This window comes from Jaculus jaculus, chromosome 14 (assembly GCF_020740685.1).
Source record: "Jaculus jaculus isolate mJacJac1 chromosome 14, mJacJac1.mat.Y.cur, whole genome shotgun sequence".
Taxonomy (NCBI): Eukaryota; Metazoa; Chordata; class Mammalia; order Rodentia; family Dipodidae; genus Jaculus; species Jaculus jaculus.
The window spans coordinates 70,152,686-70,172,801 of NC_059115.1; the positions used below are offsets into that span (position 1 = coordinate 70,152,686).

General features: G+C 37.0%; 1 protein-coding gene across 1 annotated transcript in view; it reads right to left on the reverse strand.

Moving 5' to 3' along the window:
- Slf1 (SMC5-SMC6 complex localization factor 1) overlaps window positions 1-20,116 on the reverse strand; it is a 78,101-nt gene that overhangs the window by 3,302 nt on the left and 54,683 nt on the right. Inside the window, exons 15-20 of the mRNA XM_004651617.2 lie at window positions 13,309-13,456; window positions 6,763-6,908; window positions 5,568-5,731; window positions 4,622-4,755; window positions 2,630-2,722; window positions 2,024-2,206 (exon numbers count right to left, since the gene is read on the reverse strand). Coding sequence (XP_004651674.2) covers window positions 2,024-2,206; window positions 2,630-2,722; window positions 4,622-4,755; window positions 5,568-5,731; window positions 6,763-6,908; window positions 13,309-13,456 — 868 coding nt within the window. The remainder of the gene's footprint in view (window positions 1-2,023; window positions 2,207-2,629; window positions 2,723-4,621; window positions 4,756-5,567; window positions 5,732-6,762; window positions 6,909-13,308; window positions 13,457-20,116) is intronic.

The window sequence follows — 20,116 nt, forward strand, 5'->3', positions numbered from 1 at the left end:
ACGCGTCTGGAGTTCGTTTGCAGAGGCTGGAAGCCCTGGCGCGCCCATTCTCTCTCTCTCCCTCTATCTGTCTTTCTCTCTGTGTCTGTCGCTCTCAAATAAATAAATAAATAATTAAAAAAAAAAAAGGAAACATTTCCCTTTCCATTGCTGAGAAGTAATCTGACAGTATGAAGACCTGAAAAACTTTGCTAAGAGATACAGTGCAATTTTCATTTTATTCTAGCTTATATTTAATGTTACTATAAGTAAGTGATTCACAAAAATCTTACTAGTAACTCTGAATCAAACCTTTGCCAATCAAATCTTCTAATTCTTTCAGCACTTGACCATAAAATTGTTAAATGAAATATGGAGCTTTAGTACTAGCAGAGACAATACAAAAATCATTATAACACAGGCCATATTATCAGAAAGAAAACAATTATAAATACTAAAATTCTTAACGATATCTGTGACTAGACATATACCATGGCCTATATAAAAAGTATATTGAATGTAAACAAACACTGATGACATGTGACTGATATCATATTTTTTGGAAAAAGAATTCTAAATCAAAATTAGGCTATGTCTGCATGAATATTCCAAAACAAAAAGAAAAGTGCTCTAAGTTATTACTGTCTTTAAAAAGATACAATTGTCATCAAAAGTAAACAGAGGTTTTAGAAATATAATCTTGAAATTACTACTCTGAAGACTGAGTGAGTGACTCACAATGAATAGATAATATAGCTATGATAGGGATAATGTGAACCCATGTGACAGGTCCAAACCCAGAATATGACTGGATAAGACAAAAATAGGTATGGTTGCCAAAAGATCTTGACAAATACCAGTGCAAGTAGATTTCCTCTCCTTCACTCACTGACTACTTCTGCAATCTGCACTTCATTCACTGACTACTCTTCACTGGTAATTTTAATAGTACACTCTAGATGAGCGAGATTTAACACAGTAACTGATATAAGAACAAATACTGGCTTCACTGTCAGATACATTGGGTAGAAAAACAGAGCATGTTTAGTAAACAATTATTACATAAGAAGACAAGAACTGAAAAAAATTAGTAAGAAATGGCATTAGTAAAACAGGCACACTTAGGCCTTTAGGGGGCAGGAGAAGTCTATAAATCACCAAGTGTCTCAAGCCATCATGCTATACAGCCTTTCTTAAATGCATATACAGAAAAAAAAAGCATGTGGAGAATATGCCTTTTGTTTTTATGCAGAATGGAATGCTTCAACTAGAAGATAAAATCATGTCATTTCTAAGATAAAATTAGCATGAATAAAACCCAACAGCAGGTTTATACAATCTTTCTATTTGTATTACAGATAGTCATTAGGTTTTTATTTAAAGAAAATTCAAATTAGTTGGAATTATTTTGCTGTAAAATTTACCATATTCAGTTCATATATTGGTATGTGACTGAAAAGAAAGACTTGCTGAAGGCAAAAATCAAAGAAAAGCCATACATGAATATAAAGCTTAAGTTACCTTCTTCACAAAACCACTGCACACAAATTTACCATTTGGAAATCTTACTATTTCAACTTAATTGACTGTAAAATGTGGATCAAGAAAAACACTGTAGAATATCTTTTTAATAACATATTAAAAAGTACCTTCTACAGGTAAGAAATAAAATAAGAATGGAAGAATCCAAGTAATCAGAAGGAACATTTATATACACTTACTAATAAATTTCAGAAGTGACTAGAGTTCACAAAGATACTGCAAATATTAATATTTAAAACAAACCTATTCAATTAAGATATACTATCACTTATGAGCCTCAAAAGATTAAATGACACATATGTATACACATGTTAAGAAAGGGTTCTTATCACAACTGATACAAGGTAGTTGTACCCTAGAAGACTTTTTGTCTTACTTTTCCCTTCCTATGAAATAAAAGCATCTTTGCTTGCAGATTTTAAATGTAAAGTGCTATCTACCTCCAAGGGATTCATCAAAAGATGGATAATTTCTCAAACCCTCTTAGCATCACTGCACTCACCCCCGTGCTGAAGGAGCAGCTTGCCAATTTCTACATGTCCGTTTGACAGCGCATCATGCAAAGGGGTCACCCCGTCCACTTGAGTGAGCAGATCTACCTCTGGACAACGTTGCAAAATTTCCTGGACACACACTGTGTTGCCATAGTTACAGGCTTCATGCAAAGGCGTCCAGCCAGCATTGTCTAAATTAGAAATCAAGGCAAGTTTTAAAGCAGCAGAAGTAGGACTTTTGGTTGCAAAGTACTGATGCTCAACTTCTCCCATTAGAATTATTCTACAGGAGCCTCATATACAAAAACCAAACACAGATAAAAATCCAGTTTTGATAAAAATGACTGAAGAGTAATCACATTTCAGCTTTAAAATGTAAATTAAAACTTTAAAACATTTATTTATAGATATGACCAAAATATTATTAGAAATGGTTCTATACCTTTAGCAATATAAATGATCACATAAGAATTTTTTAATTTTGTAAAGAGCAGCATTTTAAAGGTATCTCAAGTAAATATACTTAAATCATTTTTCTTAATGTGATTTAAGATAATTTTGTATTACAAATTCTAAGACAATGGATGACACCACCACAAAGACTCAGAACTTACCTTTTACATTGATGTCTATTCCTGGCAAAGAGAGAAGAATAATCAATTTCTCCACTTGGTTATTTATGCAAGCTCTATGCAGGGCTGTTTCTCCTGCCATAAAAAATTAATAGATTATTCCAGAGAAGACAAGATATCAACTAAAGAAAATAATCAAAGGGCATGAACTAGGAGATCTGGCTCCACGCCAAAAAATTATTTGAGTTTTCCTTCTGCCTGGTTTAAACGCCTATTGTATTAAAAAAAAAAAAGAGGGGGGTGGGAGGACCCTCTCATCCATAGAGCTTCTGTTCTATCTACAATTCGGCAATGAAATTCTACAGCAAAAGGTTTAACAAAAGCACTGTCTCCCTCTAGCTCAAGGTTTAAAGCTTCAATCCTGCTATAAAACCCCCAAATGATCAGAGAGCACCAAAAATACTGGGTTTTGCAGCAATAAAAGTTTAGAGTGCAATTGCCCTCTCTTAAATTTATTCATGAACCTATGTTAAATGTATGGCTCTCTCTTATACAGCATTTATAGCTTAATTCAAATGAATGTTTCTGGCTAAGCACGAGTGCCTCTACACACTCAAGTATAATTCAGAACTTCAAATCCATTAACAGATGGTTTGCTGCTTCTCAATAGGCTGTCTGGCTTGGCTACAGCAGCTCAGAGAGGGAGAAATGGAAGAATGTTAATATAAACACCACACATACACACACACACACTCACTCCTTCTTTCTCTCTCTCCCTAGTACCATTTAAAGCTGAACAACAGTAGCAAAGAGAATGACAAAAATTTTTGCTAGGAGGAATGCAATTAGCTGCTGGCCAAAATTACTTATTCCCATCTCCTTTATTACCAAGATTTGTGACATGTAAGTGATAACTAGATGAGAAGAAAAATTGTTGAAAACTTGTAACTGCTTAGGAAGTAACACTGAAATACTGAATCATTCTTTATAAAATACTTGTAGGAAATTTTATAGTACTCAGTTTTATAGCTAATCACTGTAACTTCTACCAAAACAGTTCTTTTACATGTATAGGAAAGCTTTTCAGGTTTTGCTGTACAATTTTTCTTCCTCTCTCCCAGCTCCTTCTGTTGTTCAGCCTAAAGTCATTCATATTCATTTTACTGAAACAATAAAACAAAGAAAAAGATATTGACTTATGAAGTTAATATCTGAGTTTCTAGCTAATATATTTTTTCATATTTTGAACCAAATGAGCAGTTACTTTGAATCTGTGATATGCAATGGTGAACTTGAAACACTGTAAGAGAGCTTCACTGTTACTGTTTCCACGGGTGTTATGCTGGTTCTTGAATTAAAAACATGACAAAGCTCAGAAATAAGAGATACGGATATTTAGCCAGGTAATGACTGTGGAAATGACTTATATTTGCAAGTACAGAAACACCTAAGTGAGAGGTGCTAGAGTGAATCACAGTGCTATTCTGGTTACCCTATCCTTTTAGGTACTTAGGTTCCAGGACAGTTAGAACCAAAAGCCAAACACATTTCATAGTCTGGGCTCAGTGCCTAGAAGAAAAGAGCCCATATGCTTAACGCAGCGATGTAATATAGCCTACTTCTCATTCTTTGTTCACAAAACGTCTAGCATGAATTAGACTTTCAAATCACAAGACACCAACCTTAAGATGCACAGGTGCAGGTGGAACAGAACAGTAAGGCGGGCAAGTCTACAATGAGCTCAGTGAGAGCTACATACTACTGAATACTGGGAAAGGTAGCAGAGAAAAGAAAGGGAGGAATACTCTATTACACCAAGTATTAAATCATCATTTTCCTTGTATAAATGACAGCTCAAGAAAATAATATGTTAAAAAAAAAAAAAGAAAATAATATGTTACCCAAGAAGGTATTTCCTGGACCTGTTCCAATATTGAAGTTTACGCATTCACCAGGGCAACTGTGTGAAGTATGTAAGTACTGACTGCAACTGTGAAAAGTGCTAAGCATACATTAATTCAGATACTTGGATACCTTTTAGATTAGTCTTATGAAAATTCATCTTTGTAAGTAAAGAGGGGCAGTTCTCCTTGGAACATGACAATTCTCCTTCTGATTTCTTTTTCAACTTCTTCAATGATGAAGAACATTTAGCAAGGTTCAGTTCTCTGAAAGTAAAGAAAATTAATGAAAGCCCATTTTTAAGTAAGACATACCAGCATACATTAGATTTTTTTTTTTTTTTTTTGGCAGGGTCTCACTCTAGCTCAGGCTGTCCTGGAACTCACTCTGTAGTCTCAGGGTGACCTCGAACTCACAGCGATTCTCCTACCTCTGCCTCCCAAGTGCTGGGATTAAAGGTGTGCGCCACCCCGCCCGGCTTAATTTTTTCTTTTTAATGTAGCCTTCTTTTAATTTAAACCTACTTATTCATTCAATCATAGTGCCTTCCAATTTTGAAACTGATATCAACTATACAAAAACTAATTTTGATGCTTTTTCATTTTATTAATCTATGCCCCCAACTGCTCACTAAGAAGGTAATGAATATAGAATATGGAGATTAACAGGGGACCAAGTAAACCATATTTTTGTCAGGAAAATAAAGCTGAAAGCTAAGATTAGAATGTAGGCTTCCATTCCACATTCAAGAAAGTTTTCACCCTGGAAAAGCTAGTATAACAATTTGGAGTATCTCAATACCATGCATTCTAAAATCTCATTTATATTAGAAAAAAGTAGAAATCCAAATCATAGAGCAAAATTTGTATTAAGCAACAGTTTGACAACTCTTTATTTCTTTTGGGAAGAATTTAGTAAAAAGAGGAAAATGCTGATCATGTGTGGTTATAGGCCTAAAACAGATTTCTTCTAATCAACATAATAGAGACAATACCCTTGGTAATGCCAGGTTCAGGAAAGGCTCAGAAAAAAAGCTGCACTCAAAAAACAGCACAGCTGGAGTAACAACATCACTTACGGTATCTCAGGCAGTCCCTCCACTCGCTTCTGCTTAGCGCCATTCAGCATTAGTAATGCTCTCTGAGATTCGGGGCAGGGCCGCTGACCTATTTTCTTTGAAATCTGTATTTTACCAGGCCCGTGCATGCCAGCTTTCCCCAAAGCTGGCAAATAGGAATATACCTGTTGCAAAATAATATTATATCACTTTCTCAACTACAAAGACAACAGTAAAAAGAAATTACTTCATTGCTACACCATTGAATTTGGTTCTATTTTCATGATATCATCAGTAGGTTGCCATACTATCTTGCGTGGACATGATAAAATTCTGAAGCTGGTGATACTATGTCAGACAAGAAAGAAAATACCTTTTGGAAAATACATCTACTTAATTTTTTTTTTTTTTTTGTTGTTTTTTGGGTGGTGAGAGAATGGGCACATCAGGGCCTCTAGCCATGGTAAATGAACTCAAGATGCATGTACCACTTTGTGCATCTGGCTTTATGTGGGTCCTGGGGAACTGAACCCAGGCTATTAGGCTTTTCAGGCAAATGCCTCAATCACTGAGCTATCTCTCCAGCCTGGAAAATGGTTTTAAATCATTTTTGATACTCATCTAGGAAAGTTCTTTTATTTATAATTTATATATTTATGCCTTATGTTTTACTTATGCACAATGGGAATTTTGTCAATTCGACTTTTGCTAATGGCTTTTTTTCAAAAGAAAGTAAATCCAGAATAAATAGAATGAGGAGTAAAAATATCCTTATGAGCAAGTATTGTTGCAAAGCAATTTGCCCAATTTTACCAATAAACAAACATTTTTCATTTGCTGAAAAGGCATAGTTATTAGATCTTAGTATCTAAAAGATGAACAAGACAAAATGGAAAATATGGTCTCAAATACAGCTTGTATGTATGAGTATACAGAATATATTATTTGCAAATGCTGCTTTTTAAATACTATAAAATATCACATAGAACTTTTTAGATGTAGATCAAAATATTCTCGTATATTATGATAATAACTATGAAATAAAGATCCTTACATAATTTACTTTTGAGGCAGAGAAATACCAACTCTTTAGTGGTTAGGAAAGAGTCATGACTTATATTCTATTCGCTTTTGAGAACGAGCCAAAAATATTTTAAATTGAATTTATAAACTTCCTTCTTAGAACTTAGAAGAACTAGAACAGAGCAGTGCTCACTATTTTCTGGAGAGAGAGTGGCTCAGAAGAAGGACTGGTGGAGTGTTGTAAGCACAACTTCTTAAAGACTGCCTCTGCAACAAACATTTGAAGCCAGGAAGATGAAAAGGAACATATGAAAATCTCTAATTCCTGTGAAGAAAAGTCTGTAAAAAACAAGAAAATGTAGTTATTGTTACATTCTACTTTGTTTTTATTTATTGTATGATTATTAGTAGTAGTATTGTGGTTACTGTTTTTGTTGTTGTTTTTAATCTGTGTGTGCATAATGTTTGTGTGTGTGTCGCGGAACAGGTGTGAACATGGAAGGACAACTCTGGGTATTAGTCCTCTCCTTCCACGTTGACACAGGACTTTTGTTGTCTTCCACAACACAGGCCAGTCAAGCTGGCCTTTGAGCTGTTAGGATTCCCCTGTCACCACCTCCTTTCAGAGATTAGAAATGCCTGCTTCCATCTCTGGTTCTGGAAATCTAGACTCAGTACCTCATGTTTGAACAGCAAATGTTTTATCCATGAGCCATCTCCACAGCCCTTATCAACTTATTTTTGTGACAGGGCATTACTTAGCTGAGACTGGCCCTGATCTCTTGATCCTCTTGTCTCTTGAGTGCTGGTACACAGGTCAGTGCCAAGACTGGTTCCAGAATACTTAGTTTGTATTATCTGTTTGTTAATTTTTCATTTTGTTTTTGATTGTCTGAGACAGGGTCTCAGAAAGTCCAGACTGGCCTTGATCTCCCTATGCAGGTGAGAAGGACCTCCTGTCTCCAACTCCCAAATGCTGAGATTACAGGCAGAGGGCATGAGTGCTTTGTTTTATCTAGAGAGCACATATGTATTTAACTTGCAATGCTCAGCTTTGAGCTGATAGGAATCAAGAATCCTATCACTTAAGAGTAGGGGGAAAGGTATGAGGTATTTTTTTTTTTTTTTAAGGGAAGTATGAAACAAAAAGTATGCAAATATTCCATCAGAATTTTACACCCACTCTACTATGAGGTAATATTATATAAAAAACAAAACTAGCAACATCCTCAAATCTTTTATCTAAAACCTCAAGTAGTTCAATAAGATGAAATGTATAATGACAGATATAAGTCAACAGTTATAAAGCACAAGAGTGATTGTTTCCGATGTTATTTATTTTATGTTATTAATTTTACTAAAATATTCTGTGGTAGCAAAATAACACAATGGAATGATAAAGGATGAGACCAAACCACAGGATGCTAGGAGCCAAAATTAAACAAAAATAACACAATAAAAAGATATGTGAGATTGGAGACATGGCTCAGTGGTTAAGGCACCTGCCTGCATATCCTAACAATACTAGTTCCATTCCCCAGTACCCACATAAAGACAGATGCAGAGAGGTGCATACCCCTGAGGTTTGTTTGTAGTGGCTGGAGGCCCTGGTGTACCCAACTCTCTATCTCTTTCTCTGTATCTCTCTGTCTGCTTGCAAATCATTTTTTTAAATGTGATATTATAAGGCAGATAAACTATAAACCCTGGAAGAATTAAAGAGTCAATAAAATTGGCAACATAAGCTTAATAAAGTGAAGATAGAATTAAAACTAAGTTCATTAAGTCAAAACTAATTTTAAGCTGAGACTGAAGAATAAACTTAGCAACAATCTCGAGTATAAAGCTTTTCTTTAAGTATAAAGCTACTTTTCCTGGGCTGGAGAGATGGTTCGGGGGTTAAGGACTTGGCTTGCACAACTGGATGCCCTAGTACTCACGTAGAGCCAGATGCACAAAGTGACATACACAAACATATATATATGGAGTACATTTTCAGCAACAACAGGCCTGGCAAGCCCATTCTCTCTCTCTTTCTCCTTCTTCTCCCCTTTTCTCTTTCTTTGAAAATAAATAAAAAAATAAAGATCCTTCCTTCAGGAGTGAAGTTCCTAAAGACTGAGACGATCCCAGATACCCAGTGACTACCTTGCTCAGATGCCTTCACAAAGGCTGATGGTAAGACATCCTTGCAGTACTTTAAGAAGACAAGAAGACAGTTTTTGCTCCAAGAACAATTTGGTTGTCGTCACAAAGGGGGAAGAGGATGCCACTGGCACCTAATGGGCAAAAGCTAAGAAGGCCACTAGTTATCTTACAATGGGCAAGACAACCTGCTACTTCAAATAATTACCCAGATAAATCATCAGTGCCCAGGTTGAGCAACTTTGCTGAGACTAAAGAGACTAGGCTTTTATCCTGTGGCAGACTGTCATAGGGGAGTCTTTAAACCTTTGGGCATGTGATTTCAGTCAGAGTTTAGCCAGATTCACCCAGCCCACCAAAGATGATTATTGAACTTGTAAGCTCAACAGAGACATAATGTCCAAGAGTTAGAAGGTATTCCTTTGCATATTACTGTTAGTATTCTGTAAAAATGTGCAAGAAGTAAACTGAAGTATATAAATAAAACTCATCTCCTTCATCAGCATCTACTGAAAGAACTAATCTCTTAGTGAATGAACTAAAGGCAGAAACAGCATGTACAATACTACTTGAAGGAGATGAGCTCTGATTTGAACTTCAAGTTACTAAGCCAAGAAGCAGCACACACAGGTTTACAGAAAAAAGAAACAATAGGGCTGGAGAGATGGCTTAGCGGTTAAGTGCTTGCCTGTGAAGCCTAAGGACCCCGGTTCAAGGCTAGGTTCCCCAGGTCCCACATTAGACAGATGCACAAGGGGGCGCACGCGTCTGGAGTTTGTTTGCAGAGGCTGGAAGCCCTGGCGCGCCCATTCTCTCTCTCTCTCCCTCTATCTGTCTTCCTTTCTGTGTCTGTCGCTCTCAAATAAAATAAATTAAAAAAATTAAAAAAAATTATTAAAAAAAAAGAAACAACAATAATGGATTCCCATATACACTAATAACGGAGGGCATGATAAATAACAGATGAATAAGAGAACATGGGAAAGTTAGCCCTGGACTATTAAACCTTGAAGAAAAGGGTTGTTTTGTAGTCCTCATAGGCTTTTGCTGTTAACTAGCACATAATCAATATTCAGCACTTAAATGAATGAAAGAATAACAGAACAAAGACCTGACAAGCTTTTAAAAACTAATCAGGGCCGGGTGTAGTGGCACACACCTTGAATCCCAGCACTGAGGACACAGAGGTAGGAGGATTGCTGTGAGTTTGAGGCCACTCTGAGACTACACAGTGGATTCCAGGTCAGCCTGGGCTACAGTGAAACACTACCTCGAAAAACCAAAACCAACCAACCAAAACTGATCAGGTTACATCACTCCCAGGGGCTTGCACATTCCTATACAACGCCCCCTACCTGTTCTTTGTCCTTATTCTGATCATTCCTCCAACTGACAGATTCCTGAAGACCTAGATCTTTACTACCTTACAATTTGGGAAAATGCGGTCTTCATTCCCCCAACTTCTAGTTATCCTTCAGATTCTGTACTTTAGGGTAATGATAAAGCAATTCCTGCACTCTTGGCACCTAGTTTTTCTGGTTAGCCAAATGCCTGGTGAAAGGCCAACAAAAATTTGTTGGATGAACTGAATGGAAATAGTGTGATTAAGAGATAGTGAGTAAACACAAAATAAGAGCTGGAGAGATGTCTTAGCAGTTCGCCTGTGAATCCAAAGGACTCAGGTCCTATTCCCTAGTATCCATGTAAGCCAGATATACACGGTGGTGCATGCATTTGGAGTTCATTTGTAATGGCTAGAGGCACTGGCACACTGTTCTCTACCTCTATCTAATAAAAAATACAAAATACTATATTTATGGAAGAAGTCTGACTTTAAAGGGATCTTAGAATAAATTAAAAAGCAAAATAAGGGCTGGAGAGATGGCTTAGCGGTTAAGCGCTTGCCTGTGAAGCCTAAGGACCCTGGTTCGAGGCTCAAGCTTCTAGGATTTGAATTAGGTGAAAACCGAGTAACTAAGGGTGACAAATCCCTTGCTTGAAAGTGAGGACAATACAGAATGTGAAAACACTGATGTGGAGGCACAATATGTAGAACTCGATTAATGCCAGGCTCCTTATTTCATGCATACACCATACTTCATTCATGGCGATTACTACCTATTAGAAATAGCACGTGTAACTATATCAAAAATCACTAAAAGCCACTGCTAATCCTTTTATAGGTCCACAAACTCAAAGATATATCATTGTCTGACAAAAATAAGAAATTCTACTAGCTCAATTCTGATGCATTTTAACAAATAATGACAGAATTCCTGTTTCTGAAAGGGATTAAAAAAATTAAGACTACCTAGAGTAGGAAAAGGTGAGAAAGAAACAATAAGGGTTCTGCGCGAAGCCTGAATTTGAGCTAAGAAATGTTGAAAAGCCACTCTACAAAAGACATCAGGTCTACAAAAGGAATAGTAATCACCCCCTCAATTCAATGAAAAAGAGAAAAAAGAAAGGAGATAAAATGCTCTAGATAAAAATCTAACTTTGGTAGTTTAAAAAGAAACCTCTCTTAGCACAAGGTATCATTGAAAACCCTAAACTCAGTTATAACCTGGAGTCCTATTCTGAAATCTCTTTCAAAGTATTTAAGTAATTGGTAATAGATTTCATAGACTTTTTAGTATAAAACCAAGATGTACTGAAACACATGTGCAGCAAAAGTATTTGTCAGTTCAAAATATTAATAGTATGTACAAAACTTTTGTATTTGAGAACTGCAGAAAGCTCACTTGTAAAATATGTTTGTTTTAGAAATTGAAAGCTAAGATGGAAAGGGAGGGAGAGAGGGACAAAGGGAGGAAAACAGACTCTTCCTGAACTGCTGTGAAGTTTGTGAATGTTCATCAGAAGGTCTTAAGGAAGCCTGCAGTCTGGACAGCCAAAAAACTGGGAAGAACTTTCACAAGGAGAGTATTGTAAAATGCATTCTGTTACCATATTCTATATAACTCCCCCTTCCATTTTAGAGGAAACTTCAAAAGTAAAGTAAATAATGTAAGAACAGAAAGGTAAAATTATGACATAAACAACTTATATTTGCTTCATCTATTTTCACTGATGGATGTTACTCAATAAAAAAGTAGGAGGTTTTAAAAAAAATTATACTAAGAAAACTTACGCAGCAAAAGATAAATGGTGGAAAATGCTATTAACCGGGGATATAAACCAGGTAGAAGGAATTTATGGTAAGTATTGTGATTCAGTGAATCTCTTCTGTCCTTTGCTTTCTTTTTTTTCTTTTTTTGGTTTAGTGAGGTAGGGTATCATTTTAGCCCAGGCTGACCTGGAATTCACTATGTAGTCTCGGGGTGGCCTTGAAGTCAAGGCAATCCTCCTACCTCTGCCTCCCAAGTGCTGGGATCGACCATGAAGTATTCACACAGGAAAAAGAAAGCAATGGTCCTCAGGGCAAGGACCAGGTGGTCAAAGTTTCTACTGTACTTGAAATCATTAGAAATGTCAAAGACTGAAAACACTTCTTTACATGCAAGATTCTTGCCTCTGTTTACTGTTCCTGTGTGTGTGTGACAGGTTCTCATTATGCAGCCCAGGCTGACATGCCATGAACTCACAATCCTCCTGTCTTAGCCTTGCAGCATTGTATCACATTAACAAAATGGGGATAAAATAGGTTTGTTAACAGCATAAGACAGCTGGTAATTTTTAGTTCTAGGATTCGTAAAACATAAATAATATATAAAACTATGTAAGAACTTATTTTCTGGCAATATTTTCTATACTATCATTTAAATATTCACATTTTATTAACTCATCAAATTATTATTTTAGGGCTGGAGAGATAGCTTAGCCTTTAAGGCGCTTGCCTGTGACGCCTAAGGACCCAGGTTTGATTGCCCAGAACTCATGAAAGACAGCTGCACATGGTGGCACATGCATCCGAAATTTGCAGAGACTAGAGTACTTGGTATGCCCAGTCGTGCTCTCTCTCTCATAAACAAATGCATGAAAACAAAGCATTAAAATTTAAAATATTATTTTAGATAATAATATATATACAGGAAGGCTCCTGTAATATTCAGAAGAAAACAAGCACACAAAAGTGCATATACAGTACAAGCTTAACTACATACAACTGCTTAGAAAGACATTAAAAGTTAAAAATGGGGCTGGAGAGATGGCTGAGTGGTTAAGGTGCTTGCCTGCAAAGCCTAAGAACCCAGTTCAATTCCCCAGTACCCACGTAAGACAGATGCACAAGGCTGCGCATGTGTCTGGAGTTTGTTTGCAGTGTGGCCAGAGTCCCTAGTGTGCCCATTCTCTCTATCTGCCTCCCTCCGATAAATAAATAAAATACTTAAAAAGTAAAAAAAAAAAAAGAAAAAAGAAAAGTTCACAATGACTTTTTCTGTGAGAGCATTATAGGCAATTTTTATCTTCCTTTTCACATTATTTGTGTATAAATATATGCAGGTATGTATGTGTGTGTATATACATACACACACACACATATAAAATTTAAAGAAAGCTTCATATGAATACACATTAAGAAATACATACTGTTTAAAAGAAACCAAGACTAATTTTCAATAATTCCTTTTTTGAAAAATATGACACTTACCATCACATGACAGGGAAATATAACTTCCTAAGTCATCAGACATGTGTCGCATCACATTTCTACCCATCTGAAGACCAAGAAAGATCCAATAATCTATTGCTGCTCCAAGAATTCCAGTCAGTAAGTAAGCTAGTTCATGTTTGAAGACCTAACAGTAAGATGGGGAAAATATTAGTGAAATTTACTAAACTACAGGATTTTTCAGTGTTTACTTTTAGTACTTGCCAAAGTTGCCTAGCAGTATGTTAATGATGTTAAGAATCTTAGGAAATTAACTCCTTTTCCCTTCCTGCCCATGTTGCTCCCTCTCAAAACTAACACACACGCCTTTCTCCCTCCCTCAAAAATTCTGGCCACACATTATTTGAAATAGCTGTGACCCTAAGTGTTTCAGATTTCTTTTATTTTGAAATCGTCTGAATGTACATATTAAGTTATTCTGGAGATTGTATTCAAATCCAAACAAAGAATTCATTTGTTTCACACATACTTTATGCACCTACTCTGGAAGTAAGTCATTTGCTCATTATTTTTTAGTGGAATCATGTGTTGATGGAGACCCAACACCTGAGGCCAGGTGTGACTAGTGCAAATGTCAAAATGAAGTGACAAATGAAGATAAAAATTGCCTATAATGCTCTCATGTTAGTGCTCAAAAACTTTAGGATTTGGAAGCATTTAGGATTCAGATTTAGGGATGTTCAACCTGGATATGACAAAACACTTAATAAAACAAGTGCTCTACGGACATATAAGAACATCTTATATCAAAATTAAAAAAATTTCATCTGAGTTAAGTCATATTCTATAGAAACTATGAGAAAATAGCTGGCTTCTGCGGATGTCTATTGACAGGAATGTATGTGACCATAAAATGAAGACAGATTTACTGTCTTTATCATTCAAATATATAAGTACTCTTTACATTTCTCTGACTGGCATTTCCCCCAAAATATGATGTAAAGAAGCAGAGCAATCCAATTATTTTGTGTGTGTGTACTCATGCACAAGTACATAATGAATCAAGAAGTTCAACACTGTGTATCCTCCTTGATCACTCTATTTTATTTATTACCACACAATCTTTCCTTGAACTTAAGCTTGTCAATTTGACTTGTCTAGCTAGACAGCTTGCCCCAAGGATCTCCTCTCTGCCACCCAGAGGCTGTGGTTACAGGTGTGCCAGTACGCCCAGCTGGCATTTCGGTAGGTGCTGAGCGTCTTGACTCAGGGCCTCAAGCCTGCACAGCAAGCTCTTCACTGACTAAGACATTTCTCCAGTCCCTAATCCAAATGTTAATTATAATAAATAGTCCAAGTAATTTGGAGATGTAAAAATCATTTTTAATTTTTTTCCTATTTTTGACGTTTTTACATGTATAGATTTTTACAAGCGTAAGGGAGAGACAGAATTGGCACATCAGGGCCTCCAGTCACTGCAATCAAAACTCCAGAATGCTCCGTGTGTGTGTGTGTGTGTGTGTGTGTGTGTGTGTGCGCCACCTTGCACGCTTGTATCACCTTGTGCCAATAATTATCATTTCTTGATATTAAATTTACCTTGAAATTAGTGTTATTAAGCAGCTTGAGATAGGTAAAAGGTCTCACAGTGATTTTGGTCAAAGACTGTAGCACTTTTCACCATGATGAAAAATATCTTACCAAAGTTGTTATGTGTATGTCATTAGCTAAATGTACCCATTACTATGTATGCACAATGACAAATTTCTACATAAAAAGACAATTTCAAAGCTGGATTTCCAGGTTCGTTCATGCTATATGTTTTTCCATGTGTATATGTGTGTTTGTATGTGTGCAGGTGCACAGGAATGTGCATGTGTGGAGGACAGAGGTTGAAGCAGAGTGACTTCTTTAATTATTTTTTGAGACAGGGCCACTCACTGTACTAGAACTCACAAAGTCCTAGAAATCCTCCTGTTTACACCTCTCTAGTACTACAATTACAAGGACACACCACCATCCCCAGCTTTTCACGTGGGTGAGGGGGATCTGAACTGAGGCCCTCCACATTACACAACATGCACTTAATTGACTGAGCCATCTCCCAGCCCCCACCCGCAGACTGTATTCTTCCTTTCTTTCTTTGAGGTAGGGTTTCACTGCAGTTCAGGCTGACCTGGAATGCACTATGTAGTCTCAGGGTGGCCTCAAACTTGTGACAATCCTCCTTCCTCTGCTTCTCAAGTGCTGAGATTAAAGGTGTGGGCCACCACCGCCCAGCTCACTGTATTCTTAACTATGAAGCTCACTGTGGCTCCTGGCTCAAGACACTGTACTATGGGAGTATACTTGCTGTCACTTGTATGCGCAGAAGGGCATATGAACCACCAGAGGAACAAAAGCCTAGGTGGAATATTGAAATGACTCCAAAGTTGAAAGAAGACAACATGAATTACTCAGAGTGACAGAGAGAAAGAGGCAGATAGACAATGGGTGCCCCAGGGCCTCCAGCCACTGCAAACGAACTCCAGTTGCGTGTGCCCCCTTGTGCAACTGGCTTACGTGGGTCTTGGGGAACTGAGCCTTGAACTGGGGTATGTAGCCTTCACAGGCAAGTGCTTAACTGCTAAGCCATCTCTCTAGCCCAATAATTCTTTACTATCTGCCAATGCAAGTAATCACTATAAATGTGGCTCGCTTCCAAAAGCTGACTACACTGTAAGGCACAACAAAGGCCACCTGCACCTCCCCCGACCCACGAAGCGAACGTAGCGCAGACACGGAGCCGCTCCTGCTTCCATGCCGGCACAGGAAACGGGGAGCACGTGAAGCAGACAAGCAGTGATGCCACTAGTGACTTAAAATCTTTAGCTTCAAGATTTTTATCTTTAAATACAAACTAGCTGCCATTTCTACCTACACTTCTAGGGTTATGCTTACATAGTGCTTAAGGACATCTCAACAAAAAGTGGGACTAAGCAACAAAGCTTAAGATCTGCACCTCCTCCATGGCTTGACATGGCTAATCTCTGCTTTTGCCAAGGAAAACCCAAAGCTTTCTCAGATTAATGACAATGAAATTCACTGCCATTGTGTCACTCTGCAATACTCACTGACTGACATTATGACAAAACAGTATTAGCATAAACTGAGGACTTCTGTTTAGTTAATGACTTAAATTGAATGCTTCAACTCAGGAAATCAAGAAACAAATGCTTTACAGTACAGAAAGTGATGTCTGTGAACATGCATGGAATTCTTGAAACCGCAAACTGCCAAAAAAGATTTAAGTATAAGAATGAATTCTAAGAAGAAGGTATTATAATAAAGAAATAGGTTGGGTGTGGTGGCACATGACTTTAATCCCAGCATTCGGGAGGCAGAGGTAGGAGGACTGCCACAAGTTCAAGGCCACCCTGGGACTACATAGTGAATTCCAGGTCAGCCTGAGCTAGAGGGAGACCCTACCTCGAAAAAAATGGGAAAAAAAGGTAGTAGTAGTTTATGTGAATTTAAGCAAATTAAATGTGAAAAATATTAATTTATAAAATTTAAACCAGTTTTCATACCACAATTGATGCAATTTATTGAAGATTGCTTCTTAAATGTTGCTTTATTTAGAATTTTGAGCAAATATTTAGAGTTAAATCTATAAATGTTACTATTTACATTAGTGTCTCTTGAGCAATTTCTTACTTCTAGTTGTCATTTGATTATTTAGTGAAATTATGAAAACATCGGGATTTCTCAGTTTTAGATGAGAAATTTCATTTATGTAATCAAATGAATGAAAGAAAAGGGCTCTATAAGGAAGAAACAGTTTCTATCCTAATCATATTATACAAAAGTAAATAAATGGCAGATAAATTGTAATTTAAAAAATATCACAAACTATAGGTTAAAAGTTCTATACTGAAGTAGCAGTGAGGTATAGACAGCTCAATTTTGGTTGAATATTTTGAATTTCTATACATTTACATGGTCAAACTTCCTTTAAAGTGGGAAACATACAAGAACGGCCAACTCATCAAGTTACAGTCACATAAGTGGGCTATCTGACCACAAAGAACTCTAGCTATCCACAGAAGCAATCTTGCTATTTTTCTTTTCTTTCCAAGACAGGGTGTTTCGGGACATGTCATGGCCACAGTCATCTTGAAATCACTGCAGCTATGATCACGCACACCAGATCCTCACAAGACTGAGCTCTTTACCATTATGTCACAGAGGAGAGGGGAGCTCATGAGGTGATACAAGAGGGCCTCACAGGGGCCTACCCTCCCCAGGGTATGTAAGTGCTTAATGGCTGCTAAGTCTAGAAGCAGGAAAAAAAAAAACAAAACTGCAACAGCCTAAAATGCGATACTGTTTAATAACATATTGGGAACAGCTGAAGAAAAATTAGCAAACTAAAAATTCAATCAGAAGATCCTATCCAAAGCTGGTTGTGGTGGTGCACACCTTTAATCCCAGCACTTGGGAGGCACAAGTAGAAGGATTGCCATGAGTCTGAGACCACCCTGAGACTCCATTGTGAATTCCAGGTCAGCCTGAGCTAGATTGAGACTCTCACCTTGGGAAACCAAAAAAAAACAAACCTATCCAGAATTCTATAAGTATATAAAAAAAACATACCATCCCCAAACATAAATATACACATGGATTAAAAAAACAATGGGCTGGAGAGATAGCTTAGTGGTTAAGGCACATGTCTGTGAAGCCTAAGAATCCAGGTCTGATTCTCCACGTCCCACGTAAACCAGATGCACCTGGTGGCACATGCATCTGGAGTTCATTTGCAATGGCTAGAGGCCCTGGAGTGACTATTCTCTCTCTCTCTCTACTAAATAAATAAAAATAAATCTTTAAAGAAATACAGGAAAACTAAGTGCAATGTAAGTTTAATCATAATTTAGATAAGTGAGGTAATATTTAAAAATAAACTGAACTGGATTTTTTTTTTCTTTTAACAGGCTTTATGCTAGTTTGACATCAAAGCAGTCTAACTGCAACTATTATGTTTACTGGCCATGAAGAAAATATTACCCAACTGCTAGCTATGGCACCATAACTGCCAGCTAAGATCACCTAACAATCATAGGAGATAGGACAATGTTGCTATATATAATGCAAAATTGCTAAAACATCTACGAGAGACGGGGGAGGTCAGTAGGAACTGACAGTGCTAGTCTTGCAAAACTAAGGATTTCGTATGATCCCAGAGCACATGAAAATGTGGGGAATGGTGATGGACGTTTGTGTTCCCAGTGCTCAAGAGGCAGACAGGAGGATTGCTGGGCTCTGTGGTCTAGTCTAATGGGTGAGATTCGGCCTATGTCAGACTCTGTCTCAAAGGAGGAAGACATTTCTGAGGATGACACCTGGGTTTATTCTCAGACTCCATACAAATGTGCCTCCCTCACCAATTCATGTATACACATAAAAAAAAAAAACTATACCAAGTAGAGTCAGAACAGTTAAAAGCAAGCTTGAACCAGCAGGAGACAGAGAACACTATAAGTTACAGAAAACCAACAAACAAAAAAAATGTACACTCTGGCCCTTCAACTCATACATGGCCAAAAAAGAAGAGCTCAGCAAGATCAAGAAAGGCCCAGGAATCATAGAAAGCACACTATTAAACTATAACTTAATACTGCAAATAAACTAAGAAGTATAGCCTAATAAACCTATTCACAACTACAAAAACACATCCATTTGCAAATTTTGAAACATGCTTTAAAAGATTATTGAGGGAGACGGGCATGGTGGTGCATGCCTGTAATCCCAGCACTAGGGAGGCAGAGATGGAAGAATTGCTGTGAGTCCGAGGACACTCTGAAAACTCCATAGTGAATTCCAGGTCAGCCAGTATGAGTAAGACCCTACCTCAATAAATAAATAAATAAATAAAAGTAAAGATTAATGAGGGCTAGAGAGTTGGCTCAGCAGCTACAGGCGCTTGCTTGCAAAGCATGATTGACCTGGGTTCTACTCCCCAGTACCCATGTAAAGCTAGATACAAAAGTGGCTCATGTGCCTGGAGTTTGTTGTACTGGAAGAAGGTTCTGGTGCACCCATTCTCTTCCCTCTATCTTTCATATATATCTGCCTCCTTCTGTGTCTCTTTCAAATAGCCAAGTAGTTTTTACAAGATTATTGAAGTATTAGTGGTAGAGTGCTTCACTTGTCTATGAGAAACCTAAGGTCCAAGTCCTTTGTAACATATGTATGGGCATCTATATAACTTTATTTGAAAGAGAAATCAAACTTGACAATGGAAGATTCTTTAAAATATAATCATACCCTGCATTAAAGTATTAAATATGTGGCTTGAAGGCCAAGCTGTTTTCCAAAGATAATCTATATTGAATGCAAGTATTAGAAACAAAGACTAAAAAGAAAAAAATTCCAAACACTCAACATAGAATAAAAAGTGAGAGGAAAAAACTAAAAAGAGAAGAAATTCAGAATACTATGCAAACAAGTGGACAATAAAGCTCCAGAGGTAGATTATTTTGGAAGGAGAAAGGTGATTATATATTTGGTTCAACCAAAAAATACTATATAGTCAATCATGAATTCTCAACCTTTTCATCTTCAATATGCTTCACTTCACATTTTAATTTTATATAACCATTTATATTTATGATGACACACAGCTTAATATTTTACAATTGTTTTACTTCATTTAATAGTCATAGTAGTCTATAGATAGATAATACAGATAAAATCAATGTGCATTAAATTTCTGAAAGGCACGATCCACTTATGAAGAAATACTTCTGAGCTGGGCGTGGTTGGCGCACGCCTTCAATCCCAGCACTCGGGAGGCAGCGATAGGATT